Source organism: Rattus rattus, chromosome 16 (assembly GCF_011064425.1).
Source record: "Rattus rattus isolate New Zealand chromosome 16, Rrattus_CSIRO_v1, whole genome shotgun sequence".
NCBI lineage: Eukaryota > Metazoa > Chordata > Mammalia > Rodentia > Muridae > Rattus > Rattus rattus.
In genome coordinates, this window is record NC_046169.1 from 38085332 (window position 1) to 38102784 (window position 17453).

The following is a 17453-nucleotide window of genomic DNA, read 5'->3' on the forward strand; positions in this document are numbered from 1 at the left end:
ATACACAACTGGAAACACGCACACACACTTGTACACACACACATGCGCACACACAGGTGCGCGTGCACACACACACCCCCATTCTGCATGGAAATGCCAAGTGTAGAGCTCTGCTTTATCACACATTCCCCCAGCTCTCCATATCTCTCCAACACTTGGCTTTTCGGAAAGAATTTTTTTTTCTGGGAGATGTTTTGGGTTTTTTTTTTTTTTTTTTTTTCACTTTCTGGATTTTTACAGATCAAGATGTTAATAGAAATAAACAACCTGGGAAGACCAAATGAGTGCTGTCATATTTAGAAATATGAGGATTTCTAAGAAGGAAGATTCGTGTCTTTCCCTCTGTGGTACAATGGTGTTTGGTGTGCTAGGAGCGTCTAATGCAAGTTCACGAGCAGAACCAGATCACAATACAAGTGTACTTGAACGGATTGCAAAGGGTAAAAGATCCCAGAGAAAGATTGCAGAGAGGCTGGAGAGATGGCTCAGTGGTTAAGAGCGTGTATTGATCTTGCAAGAAGATTCTGGTTCAGTTGCTAGCACCCGCGTTAATCAGCTCAGTTACCTGTAATTTCAGGGACTCTGGTGCCCTCTTCTGGCCTCCATGGGTACCTGCATGCATGTGGTGCATACGAACTCACGCAGGCACATACAAAGACATATCACTTCAATGAAAACAGCTAACAAATCTTTTCACAGACATGGAACGAGACCCAGGAACTGAAAACATGCATCTTAGAGTGAGGTGTGAGATGCAACATAGGACCATGTACTGGGATATTGGTGTTACGCACTGGCCTTTCCGGGTTACTGTGAGGCTCAAGGGAGGTCACGTTGTAGAAAGTTCTCGGAACATAGACGCTGCCTGCTTCCAGCACAGAGCAGAATGAACTAAGTAATAAGCTTTCTGCAGGCCTGAGAGCTGACACGTCTTTGCTTTGCCGAGTCTTAAATCCTAGCACTAATCGGTCTGTAAAGCAGGCAGCTGCTACTGACCTAAAAAGGCTTCCGAATGGTCCCAAATCAGTTTCAAGAGGCGGTACAACCAACCGCACAAGATTTTGAAGGGCCTTTCTGGAAGTACTTCTTCATCGTAGCGATAGTCATAATTTCCAGGCTAACTTTATAATGTTAACTGTCTAACCCTGGGTTGTGTTTTTAACGGTGGTGTTGTTTGGACTGAGGGCGCAAAGAAACGGTAGTTTTAGGTAGCACCACTCGAGCCTTAGCTTGGATGTTAAGATGGTGGAGCCGCCAGATTTGTTACTGTTACAAAATAGTAACTGTTTGTTGCTATTCTGTAGTAATAATTCTGAAGGATCTCTGCCTGGGGTTTCTAGCCCGCCTTGGTTATCGAGTTCCCAGATAAAAGACCTACTCGTAGCCTTCATATTTACAATAAGCCTTAAGCAGCACAAGAGCTGGGCAGCTGCCTCCCCTCCATGCTGTTAGAATCCACTTTCCTTCGATAACCCCAAATTATTACTTACTATGTTTCGTCTAGACTGCTCTTAACTTCAACTGGCTAGCCCACAGGGCCACGTTTTATGCCTCAGCTAAGCCATGAGGGCTTCTTGTTCTTCCTGTGTCCTTGTCTTCTTCTTCTTCTTCTCTTCCCCTCCCCCTCTCCCTCCTCCTTCCCCAAGCCCTTGGAAATCTCAACCCCTGCCTGTCTCTTCCGCCCAGCTATTGGCTGGTGGCATTTTTTTTTTCTTCCTTTTTTTCAGAGCTGGGGACCGAACCCAGGGCCTTGTGCTTGCTAGGGCAAGCGCTCTACCACTGAGCTAAATCCCCAACCCCTGGTGGCATCTTTATTTACCAACCATAATTAACTGAGGGCAGGGTCACCTATCTAGCATCTACAGGTGGACTCTCTTATCTTTGGGGCAACCATTTTTGGGGGCGCAAATTATCATTAGAATACAAGCACCATTAGGCCAACCCACTACACTATGACTTAAAAAACAAAAGCTAAACAAAACAAACACCAGAAAGAACCAACTTATAAGGACAAAGGCCTCGTCTTTGTCTGATTTGAAAGTTTTTGGTCCATCCATGATGTCCTTGGCTGCTTGCTTTGGGCAAGACAGCATACTGTGGCAAGAAGAGACTGAGAGCTCAAGCTTCTTACTACATGGCTAGGAAGGTAAACAGAACAGACTAGGGCCCTATGCTCCCCTCTGAGTATAAACCGCCACACCTAAAGACTCCTTCTCATTAGGTTCCACCTCTTAAAGTGTCCACCATCTCCCAACAGCAGAATGCTGGGGACCAAGTCTTTAGCAATATGGACTTTTGGGGGGAGCTTAAGATCCAAATAATAACAGGTTTCAGGGAACAGTGGTGGGCACTCTATTTATTCTTCCCTTTCAGGTTTTCATGTAAAGAAAAAAGCCCTAATTTTAAGAACACCTCTGGTGAGGCAACGTTTTTATTAAATGTAGATCCCGAAGTACCTCTCCTTTTGATATTTTGAGTAATGAAATGAGACTGTGAACAAAGTATTTCCGCCATATACCGGGCTCTGATGGCTGTCCTGAGGGCAGATAGATCCTTATTGAGTCCTGAGCTAAGTCAGCCAGGTGTTTTTCAGGGAGCACTGTTTCCACGTGAACTGAAAGAACGGTAATCTATAGCGTTCAGAGTTTGCCAAGAATCAGGTAAGAAATCCCTTCAAGAAAAGCAGTCGACAATGTCTATTATCAATGACGACTTACACCTCCTCATTTTGGCAGACGTAAGTCTTTTTGGAAAATTCGCATCTACCTCGGTGAGCTAACGGTGAGCTAATGGTGTTATTAGCTTAAAGACTTTAACAATGAGTGCTGATGTAGTAGTTTTTGAGACAGAATCTCATGCTACAGCCCAGTGTGACCCCGAATTTACTATGTAGCTCAGGCTGGCCTCGAGATTGCAGCCACCTTCCTGCCTTTGCCTGCTTCCACTCCTGAGTTTCTGTAGCCGCCATTTGAGAAATGAATGTTATTCTTTTGATTCTGTATTAAATGACATGTGACAACATTCGAAAAGTTTCATAACTCAATGAGGCGTTTTCAAAATGACCAGAGCATGTGATTACAGAGTTAGTCATACATTGGTCAAAGATTATTTCAATATTAGTAGATACCCTGAGATGTCTCGGATTCCACAACCCAACTAACTTTAAAAAACTACCACTTGTCAATTATGGGCTCCTTACCAAAGAAAACAAAAAGAGGGAGGTATTAAAATACTCCTCTTTTCTCCCAGGATATACCTTAATAAGAAAATATTTTCATTCATATGCTTTTATCAAAATAAAACATTACCAGTTGGAGAGATGGCTCAGTGGTTAAGACCTCCTCTAGCCAACGGGAGTTCAGGTCTGGACACTCACCTTGGGTGGCTTTCGCTTGCCTGTTACTTTAGCTCTCAGGGACTCCCATACCCTCTTCTGGCTTCCTTCCGTAACTGTACTCATGTGGGTAGATCCACACAGAGACACTTTTTTTTTTTTTTTTTGAGACAGGGTTTCTCTGCATAGCCCTGCCTATCCTGGAACTGACTGTGTAGACCAGGCTGGCCTCGAACTCAGAAATCTGCCTGCCTCTGCCTTCTGAGTGCTGGAACTAAAGGTGTGTGGCATCATTAATTTTTCTTTTAATTTGGAGACAGATCATGGTTATTCATAAAGTACATTTACAACATGCTTATTAGAAGTATTTTAAAGGGCTGGAGAGATGGCTCAGCAGTTAAGAGCACTGACTGCTCTTCCAGAGGTCCTGAGTTCAATTCCCAGCTTCCACATGGTGGCTCACAACCATCTGTAATGAGATCTGATGCCCTCATCTGGTGTATCTGAAGACAGCTACAGTGTCCTCATATATAATAAATAAATAAATCTTTTTAAAAAAGAAGTATTTTAAAGAAACGAAATATTAAAAGACTTCAAATGTCTGATATGGCAAATGTCAACATCTAAACCCACGCTACACAATGTTTTTTAGTGTCTTTCAATATTTTTTTGAGAGTGTTCGGTGATTCTGAGACCAACTTAAGAAGCATCATTCCGAGGGGTTGGGGATTTAGCTCAGTTGTAGAGCGCTTGCCTAGCAAACCCAAGGCCCTGGGTTCGGTTCCCAGCTCTGAAAAAAAAGAAAAAGAAAAAAAGAAAAAAAAATGGAGCATCATTCCGAATAGTTCTCCGTATTTAACCTGATAAATATTTTTGGACATTCATCGAAGCATACTATTTATGGCCACACTTTGCTAAGAAATGAGTACTTCTATCTGGGTACACACTTAAATCTTAGCACTCCGGAAGGATCCTGAGTGCAAATTCACCCTCAGCCAAAGTTAGTAAGACCAGCAGGGCTACACCATGAATAAATAACCCTTGAAAAGTTCGTTTCCATGGCAACAATGGAGCCTAATACATAGAGACCAATGAGTTCAAGGCCAGCAAGCCCATCTTTTCCAGGTGTCTGTCTGCATTCAGGAAAAGCAAACTGCTCAAGCTCCCTTTAATTCGGAAATCCTGTGGGTCTCCATTTGCGTCTCTATACAGATTAGGGAAAGATTGGTCCTTTCGTGCTTCAAACATGACAAAAGGGAGCTTCATCTGCAGCCCACCGGGATCCACCAACTTTGATCAGGGTGTGTGTGGCAGGGCATAATAAAATGTGTTGGAACAGTGTCCATTGCTGGACTGATACTGCGGCCGAGTGCTTATTTTAGCTCTAAGATCTGGTGTGATAACGCTTCACCTGTCTTTCCCCCAAGGGCAGCCCTGAGGCTGGAGAACTTCTGGATTTTCTTGCCTTGAGAGTGGATTGGCATAGAAGGTAATGGTTAGGGCTCTGGATTTACTAAAGAACAAAACCTACGAGAAACGTTTCAACTTCTGAGTATCTTAAAATTTCCATTTCACGGGGATAAAAAGAGTATGACCTCACTAAAAAGAAAAAAAAAAATGAGGTTGTGGGTGAAGAGGAAAAGGAAACAATAAAGACCAGTTCTGGCTACCTAAATAAGAAGCACACAGCATCGCCACCTCGGTTAAAGAAAGAAGAGACCCGCAGTCACCCTGTAGCCTCATCGTCATCCTTCTTTCCTCATCCAAGAAGCGTTCCCTGTGTACTGAATCAATGCAACTTCTTTGTAAATCACCGCTTATCTTCCTCCAGATGGGGGTTATATGTTAAGAAAGAATACTGATTTTACTGGGAATCCCTGAGTCAGCCCGGCAGGCCCCGAATCTCCGGCCTGAGTTTCTTCCCGTGTAAAACAGCAAGACCGACACTTTAAAGAAAATCCTCCTGAAATTAAGATAATGCATATAAAACGAACAAAGAAAGCTGGACATGGCTCGAACAATCATTATCGGAGAATGTCTTTATTTCGTACCGCCATCTACGAGTAGGGTGTTTCCCCCCGTTATTTCTCCACAAAACCTTTTCTCTCATATCCCTGAGTCATCAGCATTAAGATGCTGGGTTCCCCAAGTCATTCCTCCGCCGCCTGCTCTCGAGGGCTCCCTCTCCCGACTGCTTAGCTCTTGCAGGGGTCCAGATAGAAATCGCGGACTGCAAATGGCTCTCCGCCTGGCTCCGTGACTCACAGAATTGTCCGCAGCCCCCTCGGCCCACAGACCACCTGAGAGACCAGGACGAGACCTAGTCACGCTGGGCTCGCGCCAGCCCACCCAGGTAGGAACCAGGCTGCGGGCCCGGCAGCGGAGGCGAGGAAGAGGATGCGCGCCCCGCAGAGCTACGGGAGAGGTGAGAGCGTGGGAGTCTGGAGGAGGCCACACCCAGAGGTGCGAGCGCGGGGGGCGTGGCCAGCGGCCGGGCGAAAACGAGGCAGGGGGCGTGGCCGAGCGCCAACCGAGGGGGTAGGAGGTGGAGCGGTTGCGAAGAGCCGCACCCTGAGGTGAGCGCGCAGGGGGCGTGGCCACACCTCTAGCTGAGAACGAGGCTGAGGGAGGGGCTCGAGGCCGGGGGGCGGGGCCGTCCCCGCGGGAGAGGCTCCGGCCTTTCGGGACGCGTGGAGCGTCCCCACGGGCGGCGCGCGCATCCGCTTAACGACGCGTGAGGCCACGTCGGGGTTAGGCCGGCGCCACCTGGGCGCGGCTGAGGCGAGCCGAGCGCTGGCGAATCCCGCGCGGGCGCGGCGAACAGGTGCCCGCGCGCGTCAGGCGCCGGCCCGGGGCGGGGAGAGGGGCGCGGCCGGAAGCGCGGGGCGGGCGCCTCGGCCCGGTGAGCTGCGGAGCCGGGAAGGCTAGAAGGAGGGCTCCGGGGCTGCGCGGCTAACGATGTCGAGCCGCCGCCTCGGCCCCTGCAGCAGCAGCAGCAGCAGCCGCCGCCGCCGCCGCTGCTGCCGCCGAGCCTGGGGACATGGAGCGCGGCTGCAAGGAGCGGCCGACGGCAGCAGCAGCAGCAACAGCGAGCGTCGCAGCGACAGCGGAGCGCAACCCTCCCCGTAAAGGCGCCGGCGGCGGCGGCGGCGGCGGCGGCGGCAGCAGCGGCGGCGGCAGCAACAGGGCGGCTGAAACCCGCGGCGCGGCGGCGGCGACCCTCAGCGCGGCCTCCCCTCCGGCTCCGCGCCCCCTCGGCTCTCCCCCCTTCCTCGGCCGCTCTTGCCCACCCCCTCGATCGCGTCCCGGGGCGCGCGCCAGCAGCTGAGCCCGGGGCGGGGCGCGTGCCGCCGGCGCGGGGAGGGGGCGGGCCGCCCGCGCGCCGCGCTCGCCGCGCCGCGCCCAGGGCTCGCGGGGACCGGGGGCGCGTGCCGCGGCGCGAGGCGAAGAGCGGGGCGGCGCGGCGGGGCCCCTCCTCCCACCCCCCTGCAGCCTGGGCGCGCCGGCCGGGCCGCACCGCTGCGGGCTCGGCGCGCGCGGGCCATGTCCGCCTTCTGCCTGGGCTTGGCCGGCCGAGCTTCAGCACCCGCCGAGCCGGACAGCGCCTGCTGCATGGAGCTGCCCGCTGGGGCCGGGGACGCAGTCCGGAGTCCCGCCGCCGCCGCCCTTGTCTCTTTCCCCGGGGGTCCCGGGGAACTGGAACTGGCCTTAGAGGAGGAGCTGGCGTTGCTGGCGGCCGGGGAGCGGCCGTCCGACCTCGGGGAGCATCCTCAGGCGGAGCCGGGGTCTCTGGCTGAGGGGCACGGACCGCCGCCGCCGCCGCCTACCCAGGATCCCGAGCTGCTGTCGGTGATCAGGCAGAAGGAGAAGGATCTGGTGTTGGCGGCCCGGCTAGGCAAGGCGCTGCTCGAGAGGAACCAGGACATGAGCCGGCAGTACGAGCAGATGCACAAGGAGCTGACGGACAAGCTGGAGGTGAGGACCTTCCGGCGGCATGGGTGGGGAGCTGGGTGCCTGCTTATCCTCCTCCTTTCCGTGCCTGTTCTACCTCGAAGGAAAAACCATCGAGAACGGGAGGCGGGAGGGATAGTTTCCACGGCCATCAGGGCATTCGTGGAACCCACCTGACTTTTCCACCCAGCTCGGATGTGGGTCCAGCACCGTTGTGGGCCGTTCTATATATGTACTGTACACAGACTAAAATAGAGCTTACAGTATGACTAATTTACACAGCACTGGGGCGATACCCGCACTCAGAAATGAGAACGCCGAGAAGCGTTTAAAATATGCTTCAGGTGTTCGGGGAAACAGTTAATCTCTAATCAGGGTGTTAGCATGGAGCTTTTCAGTCGGGGCATTAAGGCCTCTGGATGCCCTTGTCTTAACTTCCTGGCAGAGAGTTGTGGGAAACAAGTGTCTCCGAAGGCGCTGTATATAGCTTTCAAATGCTTGGGGATTAGGGAATGTGGTTTCATTGCAGAAAGCAGAGAAGGCAGGGCTCAACATGTGATGAGTTTGGGCTTCAGTAGCTGTGTGTGTTTCAGTAGTAGTTTTCTGTGTCCTGGGTCTTAGCAGCTAAGAGCCAAGTTACTTTTAACCACTATTAAAAACACCCCCCACCCCCAACCCTGGTGGAAGGGGTGGTTTCCTGGCAAGATAGTTCGGTGGGTAAGGTCTCTTGCCCCAATCGGATCCCCAGAACCCACGTGGGGAAAGGGAGAGGATCTAGACACACCCCAATTAATAAATAACCCTAAGTTTATTGGGCTGTTGCTTTTAAGCAGAAAGAGTCTGGAATGGTAGCTGAGGGTACCTAGAAAGAGAGTATAGACTGACCAGGGTTCTAATGCAGCAGATTTTTTCACAATAAAAAGGACAGCAGCGTCGTGTCCGTCCTACAGACAGCCAGGCTTCTCTGCCCCCAGTGTTCAGCATTATAGCCCACTTGCCTTTGACTCGCTTTCCTCGTTCTCGTTACGAGACCATCGTAGTACAGATGTGACCAGGCCCGAAGTCAGCCCTCGTCTACCTCACCACCTCTGTTTGTGAATGTGAATCGAGAAACATTTCTGCAACGGGATGGATGTGTGTCAGTAGTCTAGTCGCCTATCGAAAGCCGAATCAGAAGAAAGAAGGAAACCAGTGAGTGGCCTGTGTTTCAGCCAGCCCGCTATCGAGGCCTGCCAGTTGATGGGCTTCTGATACGCGGCCTGAAAAGTTGTCTGTGAAACCTGGGCCTAGACAGCCAGAGTGCAACAGAGCGCTGCTGCCTTAATGAATTGACTTGTTTAGTCTTCCCTTGAAGTAGAGGTCTGGAAATAAAAGGGTGTCCTTTTTCTTTCCGAATCGATTGAGTTACAGGACTCTGTAAAGGAGTACTACCCCAGAGATTTGTGCTGGAGTTTTGAAATTCCTTCAGTGAGGGAACTGACTGAAGAAACAGTGAGCTTGAAAAGAGCATCCTATCAGTTTATGAGTGACAGATTTCATGGTGTACAGTTACACAAGCCCTGGCTTCCATGTGGCGCTTTCACTGAGAGGAGGATTTCAAAGTTCCACAGCAACAAAAAGGTTCCCTGTAAAGGGGTAAATAAGCGACCTTTGACATTCTGTAATGGACTCCATGGGTAAGACTGAAATAGCTTAACCTGCCTAAACTATCATTTAAGATCTTCACCCTTGTGAAGGGTTGCTTGTGAAGGCCAGTGTTAAACTTTTAAAACTCGGGGTGTGGGGGGTGTTACCCAACACCGCTGACCTGTACATGGCAAAGGTGGTCGAGGTCATAGATTATAATGATGTCACGTGTACTCTACCACAACTTAAAAATGTTAAAAACAAAGGCTTAACGCCTGCCTCAGTCCCTGCCTAGCTGGACCTTACGGGTGCAGTGTACCTGACTCTAAAACTTTTTTGTGTATACTTGAAAACATAGTCACTAATTGCTAACTAATGAATGTTGTTTATTTGGTGTTTTTTGAGGATGGCACCACCACAAAGCATATTCTGTCTGCCCATGTTGATTCTTCCAGTGCCACAATTGAGAGTGACTAACTTACTACAGTCTGTTTCATTTGATACCTGCAAGTGAATTTTCCCCATAGTTTATTCTTCTTAGGTTTATTTATTTTACTTGTATGGGTGTGAGTGTTTGCCTGCACGTATGTGTGTGTCCCAGAAGCTCACCCCAAAAGGTCCACTGTGCAACAGGAGTTACAGATGGTTTTGAGCCAGCGAATGGGAGCTGGGAACCAAACCCGAGTCTCTGAAAGAACAAAAAGTGATTTTAACCTCAGAGTCATCTCTCCAGCCACCCCACTGCCACTGGATCTTCTTGAGCAGCTTAGATATTGTTACGCCTGCTTAGACAAAATACTATCTAAAGTTTAATGTGGCAGCTGTATTTTTAATTAAACACTCGGAAGTAGAAAACTAGTCCTACTTTAATAAGAAGGATTTATTTATTTTTCCAGGAACTGTCAAGACATTGACATCAAACACCTTTTCTGACAAATTGGTTTGGAGGTTAAACGCATGGTGGTTTGTGCTCTAATTCCAGCCACTGTGGGCAACATGGCGGGATCCTGTAATCTAAAAATTTAAAGAAAAGATTAGTGGTGGTGGTCTGAGAGACTGATTTTATGTTGGTCTCATCAAAATTGTTACTTTCATAATTTTACAACAATCTGTCTTCAAGATCTTTTCTGCCTACTATTCAGGAGTATCTAGTTCTGCATGCCACACCTAGGATTTTATTTTATTTTATTATTTTTAATATAAAAGCATTTGGTTCATTAAAGGCTTATTAATGGTCTTTAATTGTTTAAAGGTTCACATAGATAGACATGTTATGGCTTGGCTAGAATATATTGTGCGTACGTTTAAAAGTCTGGTCGGAAGGCAGTTTTGGTTGTCTCTCTATAATTAGCTCTTATGATTTGAAAACATATCTACCCAGGTCCTTACTAACTCGTACTTACATACTTTTGTTCTCTGAGGATTATTGTACAGCTTTTTTTTCCCCAGTAAGGGATGGAGGGAGATGGAAATGAGTCTCTGGGAGTCACTACTAGACTTGGAGAGCAGCCCAGGAGTCCCGATGTACATTCAGTGCTTGCTACCCTAGAGAAGAGAGTTTCTCTCTGGTGCTTTTCATGAGCCATGGCCTGGGCTTAGGAGGATGGCGTCACTGTTTATTTCTGCACAAAATCCATTTCAACGAGTATTTATTTTACTTACCCTAGTAACGCTAAATTTTTTTTTTGTTTTAGAAGTTGGTTGATTTGTTCTTTTTTTAAAATGGTTGATTTTATGTTTAGAGAAAGATTGAAATCGTAACAGAGTATCCATATTTTCCTCATTCAGGCTTATCTTTCTGCCAACATTTTACATTAGCATGTGTCATAATTAATAAAGTCCTTACATTTCCTGAGTCTGCACCAAATGTCTTTTCTTCTCTTCCAGAATCCCACGTGACATTTAGCTTAGAGTGTTCTTGATAAGCTTGCTGTTAATTTTCAAAGGACCATACAACCCTGGGAAATCAGAAAGCTCGGGCAGATAGAGACCTATATGTGTGAAAATTCTTCCTAGCCTTTACTGGTTAATGTAAAGCTTAAATGAAAAGATAATTGTAGGAGAAATTTCTTAGAGTAAATCAAAAGGTTGAATTCTGTCCAAAAGATCAGATTCTGCCTGTCCTTTAACAAAGGCTTGGGACACCTGAAATCGGGTGTGTATCGCCTGGTAAACATAAGGACAGATTAGAGCAATCAACACCACCTGTCTAACCCCGCCTTCCAGGGGGACTGGGTGGAGTTGCTTAGATGGGCTGTTCACTAGCAGCTGTTGGCTGAATATTTTTAAGTCTCTCTGTTCTTTCAGAGCCTAATTTATCTGGCCTCTCAGTAACACTGTGGTTACTGAGTTCTGCCTTCTGCCTTCTGCGCAGTTGTCTTCACATTGGGTGAAAACTGAGTTTCACAGTTTTAGGGTTGCAGTCAGCTCTCACCTCTACCTTCTATCTCTAAAATTTCTAGAGTGGCTAGAACATCCTCAGTTTGGAAAGTTGGGTGTGTCAGGATCGCATAGGACAAACCGTTTACGTGCTGGTCAGCGGTGGCTTCTCCCTTGTTATTCCCTCCCCCAAACGCCCCAGACTGAAAGGGTTTAGGTTAATAAGCTGTGGGACTTTTCCGGCCTGTAGACTGGAGTGACTGTAACCAAATGAATGGTCCCTCAGGGTGGTTGACTTGAATGTTTTCGTGAGTGCCGCCTTCGCTGATGTGCTCAGAATTTTAATTTTGGGTGGTTGTTTTTTAATCTTCGGCAAGTCCTCTCAAGCACAATCCATTTTCATCATGGGGGAGTAAATTGGCTTTTAGAGATATTTGCAAGTCACTCAGAGTGAGAGGAGTAAGTTGACATGGCGGAACGGGGTAATCTTGACATTTAGGCTCACCTCAGGTTTGACGGAGTGGGGCTGGTTCTCTTGCGTTTCGGTAAACTGGCACCTGAGGTTTCCAAAAGAAACATTCCAAAACACATGTTGAAAGATAAGAACTTTGCTTGAGAGCGTGTTTTCCCAGGAAGTAGATGACCGAGTACGCCAAAGGAAGACACCTGCAAGCAAGACACAAACGAGCTTATTTCAGGGTTCAAAATAACCTGGCTCCAGTCCTCACCGAAAAGCTCAGCCTTTGGAGATGGATCCAAGCCAGTGTGTTTTGCTTTTGAGACAGGATCTCTCTGGGGCGGCCTCCCACTCAAGGCTGTCCTGTCTGAGCTTTGCCATTGCTGGCTTGCCGCATGGACCACCGTGCCCAGCCTAAGTCAGTGTGCTTTGAGTGGTCATGCTAGAACTTTGCTATTCTCCCCGAAGGGTGGCGAGTCATTACTTTAATTAGACTGAGGTATCGGTTTTGTATTAGACACACTGCTTGGTACTGGACGTGCTTGCCTCTGAATGGAGACTTATCTCATACAAACGGAAAGGTGTGCTTGTTTCCTGCAAGCCAAAGGACTCCTCTTTGATTGAGTTGTTACTTCAGAATATCTTTACTTTGTTTGCCACACGCCATTTTATTATGGTCCTCCACTAGCATGGAGGCCCATGAAGACCAAGACCACGTCTGTCTTGTCCATCCCCAGTGTCTCTAGTAAAGTTTCCCTGCCTTAGCGAGCACTCAGGAATGAGTGGATGAGGCAGAAACCAGCACACAGGGCCTATTACTAATGCATGACTCAAAATAGGTCTGACCGGGCAGAAAGGGTTTGGGGGTTAAGAGAACTGACTCTTCTTCCTGAGGACCTGGACTTGGTTCCCAGCACCCACCTGGCACCTTGTAACCGTCTGTAGCTCCAGTTCCAGGGACCCCAACACTTTGTCACATCCAGCGCCAGACACACACGTGCATAGAACATACATCCCAAGTAACGCACAAAATAAGGCCCCAAACTGAACGGGCCTTAATACTTTTGAAATTTAGTAGTATATTATCTGTAAGCTGTGATTCGGAGCACTAAATACATCAGGTAACTTAAACACAAATCAGCCCTCCCATTTTCTAGTCCTGACCCCAAACTGGTGGCTTCACGGCTTGTAACCATCAAGCATAAAAGATGGTGCCAGGAGCGGCCTCTTTTTAAAAGGTATTTTGGTTGTTGGGTTCATTTTTAGTTGTTTAAATACGTAGTTTAATCAAAAGATGACTTGTTAAATTTCAAGTGAATTCCCACATCTAGAACCAAGTCCTGCCCAGGAAGAATAACTAAAGCATTAAGTGTTTCCAGGAGGAATGGTGTTTTCTTTGTGAGACAAGTCCTGTGTTCTAGAAGAAGAGACTGTTCTTGTAACTGTGGATTGGACAACATGCTTTGTGTGGCAGGGTGTTTTGTTGTGTTCCCTGTCTGGGGGGAAAAAGTGTGAAAACGGAAAAGAGAAAATGCTGGAGAGTTTCACATTTTTAACCCCTCTTCCCCCCGCCCCCCCCCCCAGCACTTAGAGCAAGAGAAGCATGAGCTGAGAAGGCGGTTTGAGAACCGAGAAGGGGAGTGGGAAGGACGAGTGTCCGAGCTGGAGACGGACGTGAAGCAGCTACAGGACGAGCTGGAGAGGCAACAGGTCCATCTTCGGGAAGCGGATCGAGAAAAAACGCGCGCTGTCCAGGAACTGTCAGAACAGAACCAAAGGCTACTGGATCAACTGAGCAGGGTAAGTCACAAGACTTTAATTATAAAATAGTGAAAAGGAACCGCTTCTCTGTGCTGGAAGGATATATGTGGTTGGAGCCTTTCTGACCCCTCCCCCCCCCAACTTGCTGGAATCAGTGTTTTCCTTCGATCAAGTAGATTAGAGAATTGAACACAGCTTTTGAGTCTGGAGCCCAGGTGATAAGCATACAAAAGGAGTGTGGAGCCAGGCCGTGACTAGGCCGCCTGTCTGTAAGATGCGGTCTCTTAACCCCAGGCCTGTAGTGATGTCTGTGTCCCTGTAAAGAAGATCCGTACCAGGGAAAGCCCATCATCACTTGTAAAATTATTAACTCGTTAATGCAGTACTTAGAGGTGCTGTCTTTAGCCGAACAGCTTGGGAAACGCGTGTACGTTATGAGAGGAGGTCTGTAGTTAACTTTTATCACCACGTTAAGTAAATAATAATCCTTACACGTTTATAAGGTCGTGTCAGAAGCGTAATTAATTAAGGTCAAGACGAATCATTGCCAAGAAGGTGGTTGAGAGTTGAGTGAGTAGAAATCTAATTTAAATAAGGTATATTTCTTTGAAATAAATAAGAGTGGCCTTTTTTTTTTTTTTTTTTTTTTTTTTTTTTTTTATTTTTTTTGGAGCTGGGGACTGAACCCAGGGCCTTGCGCATGCTAGGCAAGCGCCCTACCACTGAGCTAAATCCCCAACCCCGAGAGTGGCCTTTAAATTCACATTTTAAAAAAAAATTCAGTTAAGACCCGGTAAATCCAGGTAGTGGTAGTGGAACATCTTCAATCCCAGCGTCGGGAGGCAGAGGCAGGTGGATCTCTGAGTTGGAGGCCGGCCTGGTCTACAGAGCAAGTTCTAGAATAGCCAGGGCTACACAAAGAAACCCTGTCTCAAACAAACAAACAAAAACAAAACAAAAAAACCCTGGGTTTACTCTTGCACCTCAATCCTTCTTGTAGACTAAAATCAACACTAGCTGTTCTCTAGTTACCAGGAAAACTGTGGCCTCTTGTCCCAGTCCTAATCCCCTGGGCTTTCTGTGGTCTTGGAGACAGGCTAAAGGCAGCTGCGGTAAATCCCCAGCTCTTGCACTGAGGGATAGCTGAGTGCTGGATGGTATTCGCCGATTACATCACGGCTGCTTGCTTTTCTTTGGGATTGTGAGACAGGTGTATCTTCTGACTTCTAAGGAAGTGAGAGCTAAATACCATTAGTGGAGAGAGAGGAGGAAGAGAGAGGAGGAAGAGAGAGGAGACCTGGTAACCTGAAGAATGGCAGCTTGCAGAGAAATCCCAGCAAATCTGAGAAAGGTGGGGATTCAGTGGTAGGGCACGTAAATCCCCTTTCTCTTTCTGTCACCATTGGGTTGGCCTTGAGCAAGAGTAGCCACGGTCCAGAATGCATTTCACGGGGCCAGCTTCATGGCAGCATTTCTGGATCAGCTCTGAAACCTTTTCTAGTAACTTCGGAGGGAATCTCTAGCCTTGTAAAAATTTTATAGGTTTTGGAGTCTTTCATTAATTATTCATGAAAGATTAACCAGAGAAGTCTGGCCAGATTGCTTTATTTGCTTAAAAATATTTAATATAATCCTGAGCAAGTGTTTCGAGTGAAATTTATGTAACGGAATTCCAAATTAAAAAAAAAAATCCAACCAAAGGGAAATTAAATTTTCTTGGGCCAAGTTCACGTGACAAACGCAGACTCAACCCCGCTGTTCCATGGTCTGGTGAGAGACGCTAACGTGCCGTGGCACAGAACTTGGAACTGACTGCTCGTTGTTCCCGCCTCGGCGTCCTTAACTTAAAGTGAAGGAGCTTTGTGCTGCAGACAAGTATGGTTGAAATGTGGGCTGTGGGTATAGCTCAGTGGTATGGCGCTTGCCGGCTCGCCCGAGTAGCCCTGTGTTTACTTTCTCCTACTGTGGTTCTCAACCCTTGGGTTACGACTGCTCTGGGGTCCAACGCCCTTTCACAGGGGTTGCTTAAGACCATCAGAACACACCTATATTTACGTCACGAAGTATTGAGGAAGTTAATTTTATGGTTGGGGTCACCACAGCATGAAGAACTGTATCAAAGGGTTGCAGCATTAGGGAGGCCGAGAGCCAGTGTTCTATGAAGATGAGCAGTGTTCTATGAAAATGCAGTGTGTTTGTGTTGATCTGCACGTGCTGGTGCAGGCTGTTTACTAAAGGGGCGTCTTTAGAGTTGTTCTGTTGTCCGATTTCACTGTTGAAATCCTGATGATGGGCTTCCAGGTCTTTCCACTAGATCTAGATTCCTGTTATCCTCTTCTGGCCTTGAATGTAGGCCCTGGTGGTTTTGTGGCTTCCTCTCCTTTCTGCTTGGAAGCAGGACAAGTCCCTGAGGTTTCCATCAGCAGCAAGTTTAGATTGCATTTTATTATTGTTTTATTAACTGGGTGTTCAGGAGCCAGAGGAACTAAGTACTTTTAAGGGAATTAAATTCTCATAGGACAAGATTGCAGCCGCCAGAAGTGGTAGAAGGCCATGGGTTTTGTTGTTGCTGTTCTGGTGTTTCTGTTTTTGCAATGAATGTGTGTAATGGAGTTTGCATGATTGCTTTTTCCCCCACAAGGCAGGGTTTTTCTCTCTGTAGACCAAGCTGGCCTTGAAGTCAGAGATAGGCTTGTCTCTGCCTCCCCACTGCTGGCACTAAAGGCATGCGCCACCATGTCTTTATATAACCATATAATAAATATATAGTGTCAAAAATATAATCTATTTCTTCAACATTTTTCAGCATTATTTGCTTTGTCCGCCATAGTCTCCAAGGTTGCTCTTAACGACAAACAAAACAGCAGCTGTATGAAGATGTAATTCATACCCATGCATGTTACCTTTTAAAAGTGTGCAGTGTGGGGGTTGGGGATTTAGCTCAGTGGTAGAGCGTTTGCCTAGCAAGCACAAGGCCCTGGGTTCGGTCCCCAGCTCCAAAAAAAAGAAAAGAAAAAAAAAGTGTGCAGTGTGGGTTTTTACTGTTTACAGAGTTATGCAGTCATCCCTACTGTCTAGAGAACATTTCACCTTTCCAAAAGAAATGTTGTAGCCATTAGCAACCACTTCTGTTATAACTCAAAAAGCCCTGTGTCTCAACCCCTGGCAGCTTATAATCCACCTTGATCCCTGTGCTTTCCCTCGCTTTAGACTTTTTATCCAGTGAAATTCACTGTAAGTGGCGAATCCGTGTGTGACGTCCTTTACTTAGTGTTGTGTTACCAGGTCCATCCGTGTTGAAGCATGTGTCAGTACTCCATCACCCGTGTTACACGGGGAGACAGCGATTGTTACGTAGTGGTTTGTTTACCCGTTCACAAGCTGATGCACGTCTGCCGTGCCTGTCCTTGGTTAGTACAGATAAAGCTGCCGTGGACCTTCATGGACATATTTAGTGTGCACACACCTTTTTTAGGGGCGATGGAATGTTGCCAGTGTACATCCCATGAGCTTCCAGAACCTCATTATTACGAGGAAAGGAATTGATGCCGCTCTCATTTTATATCTGGGAAAACTTGAGGGAAGAAAGATACATGACTTGATTAGGTTTCTTTCAGTTCAGGACCAATTAGATTTTCTGTGGCCTCCGTTCCAGACTTCTAAGGCCCCGCAATTAAGATCACAAACTTTAAAGCCAGACAGCCCTGGGGCCAACCACCAACTCGGACATTACTAGGTGGTTGGACGTAGGAAAGTTGTTTTACCTTCAGTGTCCTCCTTTGTAGAATGGAAACAACCGTGTTGCTGATAACCAGGTCATGTTGTGAGGAGTGAGTGTGTGGGGTTCAAACCACAGTGACCAGTGTGTGGTGAGTGCTTGGTAAATGGTAGCCATCCTGACTGTCATGTCCTCGTGCGGATGGGGCTTCTGCATCTGCTAGACCT

General features: G+C 47.5%; 1 protein-coding gene across 6 annotated transcripts in view; it reads left to right on the forward strand.

The window, feature by feature from the left end:
* The first annotated feature begins 6793 nt into the window (after positions 1-6793).
* Positions 6794-17453, forward strand: part of Bicdl1 (BICD family like cargo adaptor 1) — an 86030-nt gene continuing 75370 nt past the window's right edge. For 4 of the 6 annotated variants that reach the window (XR_004386041.1, XM_032887074.1, XM_032887075.1 and 1 more), the window contains exons 1-2: positions 6795-7309; positions 13332-13547. Coding sequence is in view for 5 of the 6 variants with exons in the window: in XM_032887074.1 (XP_032742965.1) it covers positions 6878-7309; positions 13332-13547 (648 nt within the window). In the remaining variant the exon portion in view is untranslated. Of the gene's footprint in view, positions 7310-13331; positions 13548-17453 lie in introns of all 6 variants that reach the window. The other 2 variants (XM_032887077.1, XM_032887076.1) reach the window with 1 other exon arrangement.